The sequence below is a fragment of the Oncorhynchus nerka genome, linkage group LG10, assembly GCF_034236695.1.
Source record: "Oncorhynchus nerka isolate Pitt River linkage group LG10, Oner_Uvic_2.0, whole genome shotgun sequence".
Classification (NCBI taxonomy): domain Eukaryota; kingdom Metazoa; phylum Chordata; class Actinopteri; order Salmoniformes; family Salmonidae; genus Oncorhynchus; species Oncorhynchus nerka.
The window spans coordinates 44,465,025-44,483,066 of record NC_088405.1 but is presented as its reverse complement, the minus strand read 5'-3'; the positions used below and the strand labels follow the sequence as shown (position 1 = coordinate 44,483,066).

General features: G+C 41.1%; 1 protein-coding gene across 1 annotated transcript in view; it reads right to left on the bottom strand.

The window, feature by feature from the left end:
* Nucleotides 1–272: 272 nt before the first annotated feature.
* Nucleotides 273–18,042, bottom strand: part of LOC115135375 (fibroblast growth factor receptor 2-like) — a 121,110-nt gene continuing 103,340 nt past the window's right edge. Inside the window, 4 exon segments of the mRNA XM_029670017.2 lie at nt 273–3,242; nt 3,245–3,347; nt 12,455–12,560; nt 13,197–13,334. Of these exon segments, the coding sequence (XP_029525877.2) occupies nt 3,184–3,242; nt 3,245–3,347; nt 12,455–12,560; nt 13,197–13,334 (406 nt within the window). The 3' untranslated portion in view covers nt 273–3,183.

The window sequence follows — 18,042 nt, the reverse complement described above, 5'->3', positions numbered from 1 at the left end:
ATTAACGTTATTCCTTGCTTATATGAATAAAGCACCATTAACCTCTAACACAGCCTTTATCAATCACAGTTGATGATAAACACTGATTACCTACATGTTTACATAAATCAATATTTCACTCTGCTAAACTAATTCGGATCTGAACAAAATCCATCAACGAATCAGCCAACACCAAAACAAAACGAATAATAGTCTGATATTCTAATATAGCCAGTCTCAGACCTCTCTCAAGGACATGAAAATATTTCTGAGTGAATAGTCAACACAGACACTTGTTTTTCTATCTTTTATTTTTCAAATGTGACAAGAACACTTGCAAAAAAAACATCTTAAACTTGGTCCACTAGAAGAAAAAAAACATAATTGATTTAATACTTTTGTTTTTGAGCTTTGAATCCTCTGGTGTTAATCTTTAAGCCTAAATGAAGTAACAGATTGCTAGTGGGTAGTTTTCAATCATATCCAGTGCATTCGGAAAGTATTCAGACCTTCACTTTTTACACATTTTATTACGTTAGATTTATTTTTAAATTGATTAAATCGCCCCCCCCCCCCTTCAATCTACACATAATACCCCATAATTACAAAGCAAAAACAGGTTTTTAGGAATTTTTGCAAATGTATAAAAAATTTAAAACGGAAGTATCACATTTACATAAGTATCCAGACTCTTTACTTGGTACTTTGTTGAAGCCCCTTTGGCAGCAATTACAGCCTTGAGTCTTAAATCCCCACTGCATGATGCTGCCACCACCATGCTTCACTGTAAGGAGGTGTCAGGTTTCCTCCAGACGTGACGCTTGGCATTCAGGCCAAAGAGTTCAATCTTGGTTTCGTCAGACCAGAGAATCTTGTTTCTCATGGTCTGAGACTCCTTTAGGTGCTTCTTGGCAAACTCCAAGTGGGCTGTCATGTGTCTTTTACTGAGGAGTGGCTTCTGTCTGGCCACTCTACCATAAAGGCCTGATTGGTAGAGTGCTGCAGAGATGGTTGTCCTTCTGGAAGGTTCTCCCATCTCCTAAGGGACTCTAGAGCTCTTTCAGAGTGACCATCGGGTTCTTGGTCACCACCCTGACCAAGGCCCTTTTCTCCTGATTGCTCAGTTTGGCAGGGCGGCCAGTTCTAGGAAGAGTATTGGTGGTTTCAAACCTCTTCCATTTAAGAATGATGGAGGCCACTGTGTTCTTGGGGACCTTCAATGCTGCGGAATTTTTTTATACCCTTCACCAGATCTGTGCTTGACACAATCCTGTCTCGGAGCTCTACGGACAATTGCATCAACCTCATGGCTTGGTTTGTGCTCTGACATGCACTGTTCACTGTGTGACCTTATATAGACAGGTGTGTGCCTTTACAAATCATGTGCAATCAATTAAATGCACCACAGGTGGACTCCAATCAAGTTGTAGAAACATCAAGGATGATCAATGGAAACAGGATACACCTGAGCTCAATTTCGAGTCTCATTTGCAAAGGGTTTGAATACTTATGTAAATAAGGTATTTCTATTTATTTATTTTTTCATTTGCAAAAATGTCCAAAAACCTGTTTTAACTTTGTCATTATGGGGTATTGTGTGTAGATTGATGAGGATAATGTTTTATTTAATACATTTTAGAATAAGGCTGTAACGTAACAAAATGTGAAAAAAGTGAAGGGGTCTGGAGACTTTCTGAATGTACTGTAAATATCCAGAAATCTCATTCCATTTGCAAACCTAAGAAATAGTAAAATGACTGGATAGAAACTGCATCATCTATATAAGAAAGGGATTAGCAAACTATAAAATGTACAGTATTTAAATTGTAACTTAATATTCACATTTATATATAAAATGTACGAAACCAGGATCTTTTTAACACCCACTACCAAAAATAGCTTTATTTCTGTTACCTCTGAAAGATACTTTAAATGACCATAATAAAAATAATGAATTATTTATTCTTTGTTATCAGCATCATTAATAGCATTAATTCTTTCTTACTATTTTTGTTCTTTTTTCAACTTTTTGATTTCATAAAAAAAGTAAATAAATTAACATGCTATCTCTTTCCCTGAAAGCCAATAATACTCCTCTGTGTCATTGAGTGAGAGCGAGACAGGTGTTTGTGTGTGTGTGTGTGTGTGTGTACGTGTGCATGCTTGTGTTTGTGTCTAAAAGAACACAAGAGAACAGAAACATAACCTGGGTGATGACACACCTGTCTCAAACCCAAAGAGGGAGGACGGGAGAGGGGGGAATTATTCTGGAGTCCATACAAAAAATAATTAACTGTAAATATATACTATTTATATATTTATACATATTTGAATATATTTACAATTTTACTCAGCACTATATTTATGCATTATTTTTTCGCCATAATAATAATATGTGTGTGGGATTATCAAGAGAAGATAAAAAGAAACAAGACAATATTACAAAATATAAACAAGAGGCTGTGTCTGTAAGCGCTCTTCTCCTATTAAACCGTTTTTGTTAGTTGATGCCTTCTTTCACTCCACTTCCTATTTTGCTGTCCTCTTTTTGAATTCCTTGTTTTTTCAGTTCATTAAGGTCCATATTTTCCCTCTGGGCACAAACTAAAGTCTTAGAATGGCAGTCAGCGGAATGGAATCATGGAAGGCACAAGTTGTAAATTCCAAACTCTTGTGGAAGACAACCGAACAAATAACAAAACGACAAGAAAGGGGGTCCCTGTCCTCTCCTTAAGACCTTGAACATGGGTATAAACGTGGGTGAATGTGTTCAGTTCTAACAGCAGCGCTGCCACCGGCCCAGTCTCATCCAGTCCGTTAGTCCTTTGCAAACTCTGTCTTTGCACACACTGTACATAGATTTTTTTCTACTGTGTTATTGACTGTACGTTTGTTTATGTGTAACTCTGTGTTGTTTGTTTTTGTCGCACTGCTTTGCTTCATCTTGGCCAAGGTCGCAGTTGTAAATGAGAACTTGTTCTCAACTGGCCTACCTGGTTGAATAAAGGTGAAATAAAAAAATAAAAAATAAAGTCCATTGGGAGAAAAAGGGGGGTTGGGGGGGCAGGAGGTTTGTGGTTTGAGGGGGTTAGTTGTGGGGGTATATCTCAGTTTCTCTCTATGGAAGTGTCTCTTTGGGGGGGGGGGGGGTTGTAAGGGTGAGGGGCAGGTCAGGCTCGATGGAGGGATTGAGGAGGGGAGGCCTCATGTTTTGACGGCCCCATTGACGTGCTGGTACTTTGAGAGGCAGGGCTCTTCTGGTAAGGGTCATGGGAGAACACAGAGTCGTCACCGGAGGAACAGGAACTGCGTGTGTCCTGGAAGCTGGGAGAATACTGCTCCGCTGGGGCACACAGGTCCAGATACTCCTACAGGACACATAGACAGGGTAAGAGGGAAGAAGGGGGTGAGACAACTATAACACTCACAGGTTTAGAGAGGAGAGATAGAGAGAAAGAGAAGAGAAAGTGAGAGAACTATAAACTATTATGTAAACTATAAACCACTCCTAAATCACGTTGGACAGATTCATAAAAAACGTTTGCGGCACAGGAGAGAAAATAATCTTAAATCGGATCCGTATAAGAATATTTTGCACAAATAATACTTAATAAATGGTGCGTGCTGGAGCGAGGGGAACTTTCCAGCACGGTTCACATAGAACAATGCTGACCCGGTTGCTGCTAGTCTCAGTATAAAGTGGTTCAACGTGTCTGGGCGGGCAAGGCAGAGCACCCAGAGAGAGAGAGAAGGAACAAAAGAGTGAGCGAGAACAAGAGAGAGAGGGAGGGAGGGAAAGAGTGAGAGGGGGAGACCAGTGAGAGAGAGAAACCAAAGAGAGGGAGAGAGAGAAAGAGACCAGAGAGAGAGAGTTCAAACTAAGAGAGGAGGGGCAAGAAAGAGAGAGAGAGAGAGAGAGAGAGAGAGAGAGAGAGAGAGTTCAAACTAAAAGAGAGGGCTACATCTATACCGCTCCGCTTAACGTCACTCCCCCAGCACAATCCAAACAAACCTGACATCTGAAATTGGAATGTGGCTGAACGTAGTCTGGCAACCTTCAGCGCTCACCCAAAAACCGAGGAAAATATAAAAAACAAAAATATTTTTTCTGTATTCATTTTGGGGCTTTTTCGACTTAAACCAGTCATTTTGTCTTTAGCCCTGCACCCTCCTTTCTCCTTAGAAGTGTTCTTGGGGTTTGAGCTTTCTTCAAAAAAAGAGTGCTGGCTTCCATTTTCTCAGCTCAACACAAGGCATCTCACATTACTAAAGAGCTCCACATATGCCAGTGGTTTGGGGAGGGGAAAAAGGGGCGCTTTATTACATTTCAAAAGTTCAAACTGAAACCTTGAAGTTTGGGCTTTTGGCATTATCTATGGAGTCCCGGTCTGAGGCCAGATGAGCCCTGACAGATTTCCATCCACAGCCCCTCTTCAGACCCGTGCACGGATATCATACACGACAGGAGGGGAACGGAAAGAAACACAAACCATTATTCCGAGGCGAGGAATAGCTCGGAGTAGCTCTCTATGATTGGGCAACTTCAGTGGGCCATGGCCTGGTTTGCATCAACCAGCCATTTTCTGGTCACTGTAAAGGTCATGTGTCAGCCAACGCAAGTTCCTTCTAATGCTTTTTGAACATTCTTGTTAAAAAAAAGTGTTGTTCAACTTTGCTTGCCCCCAATTGGAGTGTCTGTGAGCCTGTATCGTGTTCATCTTTTCCAAGCTTTTGGAGAAGCCTGACATGCTTTTACGTCATACTTCTCAGTGCCCGAGCACTTCCAAGGATACGAGGTCAGCAGTGTTGGGGTCAATTCCATTTAAATTCTGTCAATTCAGGAAGTAAACTTAAATTCCAATTCCATTTTTTCCTCAACGCTATTTATATTTATTGGAATTTCTGTTTACTTCCTGAATTGAAAGGGAATTGACCCCAACCCTGTACGTACATTGCCTTCGGAAAGTATTCCGACTTTTTGTTATGTTACAGCCTTATTCTAAAATGGATTAAATTGTTTTTCCCTCTCATCAATCTACACACAATAGCCCATAATGACAAAGCAAAACAAACGGTAATATCACATTTACATAAGTCTTCAAGAGGTTGGGCCATCCTATAAATGTTTAAATATTTATAAGGCCTTTATTAAGCGGTGCTAATACCACCCTTTATAAAGCACAGGTTTATGTCATACAGTGCAATTGGGAAATTATTCTGACCCGTGCACTTTTTCCACATTTTATTACATTACAGCCTTATTCAAAAATGTATTACATTTGTTTTTCTCCTCATCAATCTACACATAATACCCCAAAATGACAAAGCAAAAACATAAAAAATAAAAAACATTTTTGCAAATGTAGAAAACTGAAATATCACATAAGTATTCAGACCCTTTACTTAGTACTTTGTTGAAGCACCTTTGGCAGTGATTACAGCATCGAGTCTTCTTGGATATGACGCTACAAGCTTGGCACATCTGTATTTGGGGAGTTTCTTCTATTCTTCTCTGCAGATGGAACTGAAGTAAGATGGTTTTACATTTTTTATGGTTTTACATGCTCCTAACCAACTGTGCTATTTTGTTAGTTTTTTTTGCGTTTAAAAAAACCCAACTTATTTTGTACATAATGTGGATGCTACCGTCTCTTATGACCGAAAATAACTTCTGGACATCAGAACAGCGATTTCTCACCTTTACCTGGAAGAAACTTTTTTCCTTTAACGAGTCCGACGAGAAGGATATACTGTTTTCCCGGGAACAAATCCCTGTTATTTGCGTGGATAAAAGATGGAGGAAAAGGGGGCGCAGGTCGGGCTGCCTTCTGAGAATCCATAGGCGAGCGAGGAAACTCCCACTACCATCCATTATACAGGCTAACGTACAATACTTGTAATATAAAATTGATGACCTATGATTAAGATTATCCTACCAACGGGACATTAAAAACTGCAATATCTTATGTTTCACCGAGTCATGGCTGAACGACGACACGGATAATATAGAGCTGGCAGGATTTTCCATGCACCGGCAGAACAGAGAAGAAGCTACGTCTGGCAAGACGAGGGGTGGGGGTGTGTGTCTATTTGTCAAGAACAGCTGGTGAGCAATGTCTAATATTAAAGAAGTCTCGAGGTACTGCACACCTGAGGTAGAGTACCATATGATAAGCTGTAGACCACACTATCTGCAAAGAGAGTTCTCATCTATATTATTCGTAGCAGTCTATTTATCACCACAGACCGATGCTGGCACTAAGACCACACTCAACCAACTCTAAGGCCATAAACTAACAGGAAAATGCCAATCCAGGCAAACTTAAATCAGTTTTACCAAATTTTTACCAGCATGTCACATATGCAAATCTAGACCACCTTTACTCCGCACACAGAGATGCATACAAAGCTATCCCACACCCTCCATTTGGCAAATCTGACCATAATTCTATCCTACGTTTATAAGAAATCCCGCTCTGACCTCTGACGAACCATCAAACAAGCAAAGCGTCAATATAATTAAGATTGAATCCTACTTCACCGGCTCTGATGTTTGTCAGATGTGGCAGGGCATGAAAACTATTACAAACTACAAAGGGAAACCCAGACGTGAGCTGCCCAGTGACGAGAGCCTACCAGATGAGCGAAATGCCTTTTATGCTCGCTTCGAGGCAAGCAACACTGAAGCATGCACAGGAGAACCAGCTGTTCTTGATGACTGTGTGATAATGCTCCTTTAAACAGGTCAACAGTCACAAAGCGCGGGGCCAGACGGATTACCAGGACGTGTACTCAAAGCACGCTCGGACCAACTGGCAAGTGTTTTCACTGACAGCTGCACCATCGAGAGCATTCTGACCAGTTGCATCACCGCCTGCTATGGCAAATGCTAGGCATCTGACCGTAAGGCGCTACAGAGGGTAGTGCGTATGGCCGAGTACATCACTGGGGCCAATCTTCCTGCCATCCAGGACCTTTATAATAGGCGGTGTCAGGGGAAAGGACATAAAATTGTCAGAGATTCCAGTCACTCAAGTCATAAACTGTTTTTTTCCGCATGGAAAGCGGTGCCGGAGTGCCAAGTCTTGGACCAAAAGGCTCCTTAACAGCTTCTACCCCCAAGCCATAAGACTGCTCCACAATCAATCAAATGGACACATTTGTATTGTACACTGCTACTACTCACTGTTTATCACCTATGCATAGTCACTTAACCCCTACCTACAAATGTACAAATTACCTCAACTACCCTTTACCCCCGCACATTGACTCGGTACCCCCTGTATATAGCCTCGTTATTGTTATTTTATTGTGTTACTATTTATTATTTACTTTATTTGGTAAATATTTTATTAACTCTTGTTAATCTGCACTGTTGGTTAAGGGCTTGTAAGTAAGCATTTCACTGTAAGGTCTCCATTTGTATTCAGCTGTATTCAGCGAATGTGACAAAAAAAGTTTGATTTGAGATCCTCTCAACCTCTGTCAGGTTGGATGGGGAGTGTTTGGGGTTCAAGTCTGGGGCTTTTCCCAAAGCCACTACTGCGTCTTCGCTGTGTTCTTAGGGTCGTTGTCCTGTTGGAAGGTGAACATTTGCCCGCAGTCTGAAGTCCTGAGCGCTCTGGAGCAGGTTTTCATCAAGGATATCTCTGTACTTTGCTCCGTTCATCTTTCCTTGGATCCTGACTAATCTCCCAGTCCCTGCAGCTGAAAAACATCTTCACAGCATGATGCTGCCAGGTTTCCTCCAAACATGACGCTTGGCATTCAGGCCAAAGAGTTCAATTCTGGTTTCATCAGACCAAAGAATCTTGTTTCTCATGGTCTGAGAGTCGTTAGGTGCCTTTTGGCAACTCCAAGTGGGCTGTCATGTGCTTTTTACTGAGGAGTGCCTTCTGTCTGGCCACTCTACCATAAAGGCCTGATTGGTGGAGTGCTGCAGAGATGGTTGTCCTTCTGGAAGGTTCTCCCATCTCCACAGAGGAACTCTAGAGCTCTGTCAGTGTGACCATCGGGTTCTTGGTCACCTCCCTGACCAAGACCCTTCTCAAATCAAATCAAATCAAATGTTATTTGTCACATACACATGGTTAGCAGATGTTAATGCGAGTGTAGCGAAATGCTTGTGCTTCTAGTTCCGACAATGCAGTAATAACCAACAAGTAATCTAACTAACAATTCCACAACTACTGTCTTATACACACAAGTGTAGGGGGATAAAGAATATGTACATAAAGATATATGAATGAGTGATGGTACAGAGCGGCATAGGCAAGATACAGTAGATGGTATCGAGTACAGTATATACATATGAGATGAGTATGTAAACAAAGTGGCATAGTTAAAGTGGCTAGTGATACATATATTACATAAAGATGCAGTAGATGATATAGAGTACAGTATATACGTATACATATGAGATGAATAATGTAGGGTATGTAAACATTATATTAGGTAGCATTGTTTAAAGTGGCTAGTGATATATTTTACATCATTTCCCATCAATTCCCATTATTCAAGTGGCTGGAGTTGAGTCAGTGTGTTGGCAGCAGCCACTCAATGTTAGTGGTGGCTGTTTAACAGTCTGATGGCCTTGAGATAGAAGCTGTTTTTCAGTCTCTCGGTCCCAGCTTTGATGCACCTGTACTGACCTCGTCTTCTGGATGATAGCGGGGTGAACAGGCAGTGGCTCGGGTGGTTGATGTCCTTGATGGTCTTTATGGCCTTCCTGTAACATCGGGTGGTGTAGGTGTCCTGGAGGGCAGGTAGTTTGCCCCCGGTGATGCGTTGTGCAGACCTCACTACCCTCTGGAGAGCCTTACGGTTGTGGGCGGAGCAGTTGCCGTACCAGGTGGTGATACAGCCCGCCAGGATGCTCTCGATTGTGCATCTGTAGAAGTTTGTGAGTGCTTTTGGTGACGAGCCGCATTTCTTCAGCCTCCTGAGGTTGAAGAGGCGCTGCTGCGCCTTCTTCAGGATGCTGTCTGTGTGGGTGGACCAATTCAGTTTGTCTGTGATGTGTATGCCGAGGAACTTAAAACTTGCTACCCTCTCCACTACTGTTCCATCGATGTGGATAGGGGGGTGTTCCCTCTGCTGTTTCCTGAAGTCCACAATCATCTCCTTAGTTTTGTTGACATTGAGTGTGAGGTTATTTTCCTGACACCACACTCCGAGGGCCCTCACCTCCTCCCTGTAGGCCGTCTCGTCGTTGTTGGTAATCAAGCCTACCACTGTTGTGTCGTCCGCAAACTTGATGATTGAGTTGGAGGCGTGCGTGGCCACGCAGTCGTGGGTGAACAGGGAGTACAGGAGAGGGCTCAGAACGCACCCTTGTGGGGCCCCAGTGTTGAGGATCAGCGGGGTGGAGATGTTGTTGCCTACCCTCACCACCTGGGGGCGGCCCGTCAGGAAGTCCAGTACCCAGTTGCATAGACCCAGGGTCTCGAGCTTGATGACGAGCTTGGAGGGTACTATGGTGTTAAATGCCGAGCTGTAGTCGATGAACAGCATTCTCACATAGGTATTCCTCTTGTCCAGATGGGTTAGGGCAGTGTGCAGTGTGGTTGAGATTGCATCGTCTGTGGACCTATTTGGGCGGTAAGCAAATTGGAGTGGGTCTAGGGTGTCAGGTAGGGTGGAGGTGATATGGTCCCTTGACTAGTCTCTCAAAGCACTTCATGATGACGGAAGTGAGTGCTACGTGGGCGGTAGTCCCCCGATTGCTCAGTTTGTTTCAGAGAAGATAGTTCTAGGAAGAGTCTTGGTGGTTCCAAACTTCCATTTAAGAATTATGGATGCCACTGTGATCTTGGAGACATTCAATGCTGCAGACATTTTTTGGTACACTTCCCTAGATCTGTTCCTCAACACAATCCTGTATCAGAGCTCTACGGGCAATTCCTTTGACCTCATGGCTTGGGTTTTGCTCTGACATGCACTGTAAACTGTGTAATATAGACCTTATATAGATAGACAGGTGTGTGCCGTTCCAAATCATATCCAATCAATTGAATTTACCACAGGTGCACTCCAATCAAGTTGTAGAAACATCTCAAGGACCAATGACCAATGGAAACATGATGCACCTCAGCTCAATTTCAAGGCTCATAGAAAAGGGTCTGAATACTTATGGAAATAAGGAATCCGTTTTTTTTTATACATTTTCTCTTGATCATTATGTGGTAATGTGTGTAGATTTAAAAACATTTTTTTGAATAAGGCTGTAACGTAACAAAATGTGGAAAAGGCCTGAATACTTTCTGAAGGCACTACAAGTGAATTTCTCAGACTGCAGATTGTAGGTGACTGTGAACTCGGGCTGTTACGGTGTCCGCATTACCGCCACACCGGCAGTCACTTGTCATGACAGCAGTCAAATTCCACTTGACAGTCACGGTAACCCAAACTGCTCTCTGATGCCGCTGATGGTCATTAGTAGCCTATCAAATTGGCTAAGGGTCAGTCGCTTATGGTCAGTACTCAGCGCTCTATTGTTCCACTAATCATTCTGACATCAATGCAAATGCAATAGAAAATCAAATAAAAACCTTCTGAGAGCTCTGGCATTCAAAAGTAGAGCAAAATAGGAGAGCCAGCTTCTCATAGCTGGTTGATGCATGGAATGAAATAAGTGTTCCTATAAGCCCATGTTGCTCAACATTTCTATAGGCTATGCAACAGTGTTGATGGCCTCTATTAAAAAGACGAGGCTCCCATCAGGTTTCCATAGATTAGGCCTACTATATTTTTTTCTCAACTTTTCTAATATTTAAGCACATTGCATCGCTTTACAACTGGAGTAGCCTACCTGGCTGGTGTGAAAATGAATCGCAGCAAAAGAGTCCTCCATCTGCTATTCAAGTGCATAGAATTTACCCTACTCCAAAAGCAGTACGATAGCCGGAGATGCTAAATGTGTTTATGTTCATTAACTTCTTATGGCTGCAGGGGCAGTATTGAGTAGCTTGGATGAATGGTGCCCAGAGGTGCCCAGAGAAAATGGCCTGCTCCTCAGTCTCAGTTGCTACTATATGCATATTATTATTAGTATTGGATAGAAGACAAACTGAAGTTTCTAAAACTGTTTGAATGATGTCTGTGAGTATAATATAACTCATATGGCAGGCAAAAACCTGAGAAGAAATCCAAACAGGAAGTGAGAAATCTGAGGTTGGTATATTTTCAACCCATTCCCTATTGAAATCACATTGGGATATGAATGAAGATTCACTTCCTAGGGCTTCCACTAGATGTCAACCGTCTATAGAAATTTGAATGAGGCCTCTACTATGTTATGGGACTGAATAAGAGGAGAATGAGTCAGCTTACTGGCAGAGAGCCATTTCCCGGTCACGCGCATATCACATGATATCTTCCTGCGTTCCGTTGCTCCTCAAGACACAGAGGAATTCTCCGGTTGGACCTTTATTGAAGATTTATGATAAAAACATCCTAATGATTGATTCTGTACTTAGTTTGAAATGTTTCTTCGACCTGTAATATACATTTTTTAAGTTTTTGTCCGAAGAAATGGTCAACCGGCACTAGCGTTTGCATAGGTGTACCAAACGCGCTAACAAAAGTAGCTAATTGGACATAAATAACGGACATTATCGAACAAATTAAGCATTTATTGTGGACCTGGGATTCCTGGGAGTGCATTCTGATGAAGATCATCAAATGTAAGGGAATATTTATCATGTAATTTCTGTTGACTCCAAAATGGCGGCTATTTGTATTATATTTCTGAGCGCCGTCACAGATTATTGCATGGTTTGCTTTTTCCGTAAAGTTTTTTTGAAATCTGACACAGCGGTTGCATTAAGGAGAGGTATATCTATAATTCCATGTGTATAACTTGTATTATCATCGACATTTATGATGAGTATTTCTGTTGAATCGATGTGTCTATGCAAAATCACTGGATGTTTTTGGAACTAGTGAACGTAACGCGCCAATGTAAACTCTAGATTTTTTGATATAAATATGAATTTTATCAAACAGAACATACATGTATTGTGTAACATGAAGTCCTATGAGTGTCATCTGATGAAGATCATCAAAGGTTAGTGATTCATTTTATCTCTATTTGTGCTTTTTGTGACTCCTCACTTTGGCTGGAAAAATGGCTGTATTTATTGTGGCTTGTTGGTGACCTTACATAATCGTTTGTGGTGCTTTCGCTGAAGAGCATATTTGAAATCGCACTGTGGTGTGATTAACAACAAGATTACCTTTAAAACGGTATAAAATACATGTATGTTTGAGGAATTTTTAATCATGAAACTTCTGTTGTTTTGAATTTGGCGCCCTGAACTTTCATTGGCTGTTGTCATATCATCCCGGGATTGCAGCCCAAAGAGGTTTAACAATCAATTACCATGAGACCGGCTGACAAAATTTCATGACCGCCACAGCCCTAGTGTGAACAGGTGTGATGGTTAAGCGGAATGACTCTGGTTTGTGCCCTCACCTCATTTGTGACCAGGGTCAGGATACGGTCTAGATCCTCCACCAACTGCTTGAAGGTGGGTCGATGGGAGGAAATGGCATGCCAACAGTCTTTCATCATCATGTACCTGAGAGAGAGAGAGAGAGAGAGAGAGAGAGAGAGAGAGAGAGACAGAGAGAGAGAGAGATAGAGGTTAACAAAAGTCCTGTATTATATATTCCCAAAGTACATTCCTTGTCACTCATTAAACAGACTGCTGTTCTTCTCTAAAACACTGTCAAAGTGGGTGACATGATTAAGACTGATTTCTCTGAGCCTAAGTGTCCAGGTATGAACCAGACAATCCAAACACAGAGCTATGCAGGTTCTATTTCTCTGCACTCTAACGTTCAAGACTGATGGACGCCAATGCCAATCCTATCCTAGGTCTGTCTGTCTGTCTCCACTGTGGGCTTCACTGTTTTCAGTACAGTGTGAGAACATTAGGCCCTACAGTACCGGTTTAGGCCGCAACATTGTTTTCTGTGTGACTGGACAGGCCCCATTGTGAATGAGGACATTGATACAGACCCAGGCCAGATGTGTAGGGTCATTGATCTGATGGAGATGGGGTGAGGGTGGGGACTCCAATAAGGTTAATGTGTGTTTGTGTGCGTGTGTGCCTGCCTGCGTGAATGCATACATTCGTGCTTGTGCTCCTGCCTGCGTGCATGCATATGTGTGTGTTTGAGATTTAAAAAAAAAGATAAAGATGGTATCATACAGCTCGTTGGTGCAGTTGCCAGGCTTGTCCATGCGATGGCCCTCTTTCAGCAGCTTGAAGAGCTCTTCTACGGGGATGCCGGGGTACGGAGAACCCCCCAGGGTGAAGATCTCCCACATTAGCACCCCAAATGACCAGCTGGGAAGAAAAACACATACAATTTCAATTTCAGCCCGAACCTGATGGGGCCCGACAGGTTTGGGCCGGGCCTGTGCTTTCAAAAACAAATTAATGGCCAATATTTTTTATTTTCTTTACAGTGCGTGCTTGTGTGAATGGCACACCCTCTCTCTCTCTCTCCTCCGTCAGCTGCAGGAGAAAGTACAAGATGTATTGTGCTGTCTGTTGGGCTGAAGCTGCTATCTAATTAGTTATTCATTTGTTTCTTGCTTGTTTCTCTGACTGAAAAGTTATGTTACCGAAATCCCTCATTTGTTGAGACTGCAAAAACATTCACTATTCGCTAAATGTGCCTTCCCTGCTATGCTGTTAGGCCAATATCTAATAATATCCAGAACATTTATTTATTTATTATTTATTATTTAATTATTGTTGTCTTAATACACAGGCCATAGCCTAATTATCCAGAACATTTCATTTTAAAAATAAAACGCTTGAGTGTATTTAAAGGCATGACTGAATGACTCATACTTATATAGGCTACTATAGTACTTAATAATAATAACAATTATAATAATCTTAAGAAGACGAAGAAGGAGAAAGTGGGTAAACCGAGCGCTGTGTGTGTGCCACTGCCAAACAGGTGTTAGATTAAAAAGTTTGTGTTTTCTGACTGTTTGGAACAGTGTAAACAGTACCTAACAAATTATAAGAAATCCCGGAGAGTCTGTTCTAATGAAAAAAAGGTTTTATTAGACTACAAAGATTAAACAGTCGCATTCCTACAATTACTGACGTTGCAGTTTACCTGTTGAATTATTCAAGGTTCCCTTTGTTATTTCATTTTAAAACTAAGCCTACTGATGACGATATTAGCATACGTATTATTATAATGATGATGATGATAATAATAAGAAGAAAGCGATCAAGAAGACGGAGCACTGTGTGACCCATGTGTGTAAAAGCTGGGCCTATTATAAAAACAAAGAAATATGTTTGTTTGGAACAGTGTAAAACAATGCTGAATAATTTATTGTTTTTAAATCACAGAATCTATTCACAGAATCTAAAACAGTGGAATTCGTGAAATTGCTTTATTCAACATACATTTTATTCAAACATCTCATTCCAAAATCATGGGTATTAATATAGAGTTGGTCCCTCTGCTTCTATAACAGCCTCCACTCTTCTGGGAAGGCTTTCCACTACACGTTGCTGTGGGGACTTGCTGTGTGGACTTGCTTCCATTCAGCCACAAAAGCATTAGTGAGGTTGGGCGATTAGGCCTGGCTCACAGTCAGCGTTCCAATTAATCCCAAATTAATCCCATTGTCATGCTGAAACAGGAAAGGGCCTTCTCCAAACTGTTTCCACAAAGTTGGAAGCACAGAAACGTCTAGAATGTCATTGTATGTGGTAGCGTTTTGATTTCCCTTCATTGGAACTAAACGGCCTAGGCCCAAATCATGAAAAACAGCCACAGACCATTATTCCTCATCCACCAAACTTTACAGGTGGCACTACGCATTCGGGCAGGTAGCGTTCTCCTGGCATCCACCAAACTCAGATTCCTCCGCTGGACAGCCAGATGGTGAAGCGTGATTCACCACTTCAGAGAACGCATTTCCACTGCTCCAGAGTCCAATGGCAGGGAGCTTTACACCACTCCAGCCATCGCTTGGCATTGCACATAGTGATCTAAGGCTTGTGTGCGGCTGCTCAGCCATGGAAATCCATTACATGACGCTCCCGACGAACGGTTCTTTGATGACGTTGCTTGTGCTGACGTGTCCACATGCGTTTGTATATATAGTGTAGCTTACATGTTGTGGTTGTCTGAGGCAGTTGGAGCTCACGGAATCAAACAAACACTTAACCAGGCAACAGAAGCAGCATCTGTCTAATTTCTGAAAATATATATGGATGTTTTATAAACTCTGAGTCTACATATAACAGTTGATTATACTCAATTTGGGTTTTCCCCTCCCCTAACTTTTCTTAGACAAGGCAAGGGCTTTTCCCCTCTCCTAACTTTTCTTAGACAAGGCAAGGGCTTTTCCCCTCTCCTAACTTTTCTTAGACAAGGCAAGGGCTTTTCCCCTCTCCTAACTTTTCTTAGACAAGGCAAGGGCTTTTCCCCTCTCCTAACTTTTCTTAGACAAGGCAAGGGCTTTTCCCCTCTCCTAACTTTTCTTAGACAAGGCAAGGGCTTTTCCCCTCTCCTAACTTTTCTTAGACAAGGCAAGGGCTTTTCCCCTCTCCTAACTTTTCTTAGACAAGGCAAGGGCTTTTCCCCTCTCCTCACTCCGCTTGATGATGTCTCTGCCACATTGTTGTCAACACCAGTGTAAGTGAATAACCTTCTGGTTAACTTTAGCAAAATAGCAACTTGGTCTATAAATCTGGCATTACATTTCTTGCCTGGGCTCGGGCTTCAGCTCATCGGGTCTGGGTCAGACCAGGCTTAAATTTTCAGGCCAGATGAGAACTCTAATACACACATATTCAACATGGTTGATTTCATCACTATTATCTTGTTATACATACATACATACATACATACATACATACATACATACATACATACATACATACATACATACATACGTGATAAATTGATAGCGATGAAAGTATGAGACTTATTATCATAATATATTTTTTCCTCACAAGATTTCCACAAGTACTGCTAAGAGAACCAAAGGGTTGAAGGGTAACTGTTTAAAGAACTCACAGCTGCTATCATTCCATTGATTCCATTAATTAAAATGCTAAACATCATCTATTAAAGTTATCCCCTAGCATTCATTTAGATGTACTCAGTTTGACAAACGGATGTTTTGTGTAGAGGTGGTGGGGAACAAATCAAATGTAATTGTATTGGACACATGCACCGAATACAACTTTACTGTGAAATGCTTGCTTACGAGCCCTTCACAACGATGCAGACTTAAAAATAAGAAAGTAGGAAACATTCAAATAGTATCACAAGAGGAACTATATACAGGGAGTAACAGTACCGTATCACTGTGCAGGGATACAAGATATTTGAGGTAGATATGTACATAAAGCCAGGGTTATGTGACTAGGCATCAGGATAGATAATAATAAGAGAAGAATAAAGAACAGAGTAGCAGCAGCATATGATGATTGTGAATGTATGTGTGTGTGTGACATTGGTATATATGCGTGTTATGTTTGTGCGTATGTAGTGTATGTGTTATGGGTTTGTGTGAGAGTGTCAATGTAATGTGTGTGAGTGAGTGTATATAAAGTGTATACAGTGCATTCGGAAAGTAGTCACTCCCTTGACTTTATCCACGTTTTGTTATGTTTCAGCCTTATTCTAAAATGTATTAATGTTATTTTCCCCTCATCAATCTACACACAATAACCCATTACGACAAAGCAAAAAACATTTTTGGGAAATTTTTGCAAATGTATATACAGTTCCAGTCAAACATTTGGACACACCTACTCATGCAAGGGATTTTCTTTATTTTTACTATTTTCTACATTGTATAATAATAGTGAAGACATCAAAACTATGGAATAACACATATGGAATCATGTAGTAACCAAAAAATGGTTAACTTCTTGACGCTACCCATCCCGGTACCGGGGTAATTGTCATCAGCAACCGCTGAATAGCATAGCGCAACAGTCAAATAATATTACTAAAAAATATTCATATTCATGAAATCAATATTGCAAAACACAGTTTAGCCTTTTGTTAATCCACCTGTCGTCTCAGATTTTGAAATTATGCTTTACAGCGAAAGCAATCCAAGCGTTTGTGTAAGTTTATCGATAGCATAACATAACATTATGTACACTAAGCATTAAGTAGCTAGGTCACAAAATCAGAAAAGCAATCAAAAAAATAATTTACCTTTGATGATCTTCGGATGTTTTCACTCACGAGACTCCCAGTTACACAACAAATGTTCCTTTTGTTCCATAAAGATTATTTTTATACCCAAAATATAGACGTTTGTTTGTCGCTTTATGTTCAGAAATCCACAGGAAAGAGCGGTCACGACAACGCAGACGTATATTCCAAATAATATCCATAATGTCCACAGAAACATGTCAAACGTTTATAATCAATCCTCAAGTTGTTTTTAACCTCTTAGTCCGCCCCATCCCGCATGCGGTATCGTTACTACAGCCTCAAGCTCATTAGCATAACGCAACGTTAGCGATTTTTAAAAATTGCAAATGAAACGAAATAAATATGCCTGTTCTCAAGCTTATCCTTTTCTTAACAATCCTGTCGTCTCAGATTTTCAAAATATGCTTTAGAACCAGAGAAAATCACTAATTTGTGTAAGAGTGGTGATAGCTAGCTTAGCGTTAGCATTAGCATTTAGCACGCAACATATTCACAAAAACCAGCCAATGAATCAAATAAAATAATTTACCTTTGAAGAACTTCAGATGTTTCAATGAGGAGACTCTCAGTTACATAGCAGATGTCCAGTTTTTCCTGAAAGATTCTTGTGTAGGACACATCGTTCCCTTTTGTTACTATGCATATGGCTACCGAAACTAACCGAAAATTCAGTCACCTACATGTCGAACTTTTTTCCGAATTAACTCCATAATATCGACTGAAACATGGAAAACGTTGTTTGAATCAATCCTGAAGGTGGTTTGTCATATTTCTCTCCATTGAAAGCACCGTCCTTGTAGCCTGGTTTGTTCTGAGATTTGAATGGAAAAATAC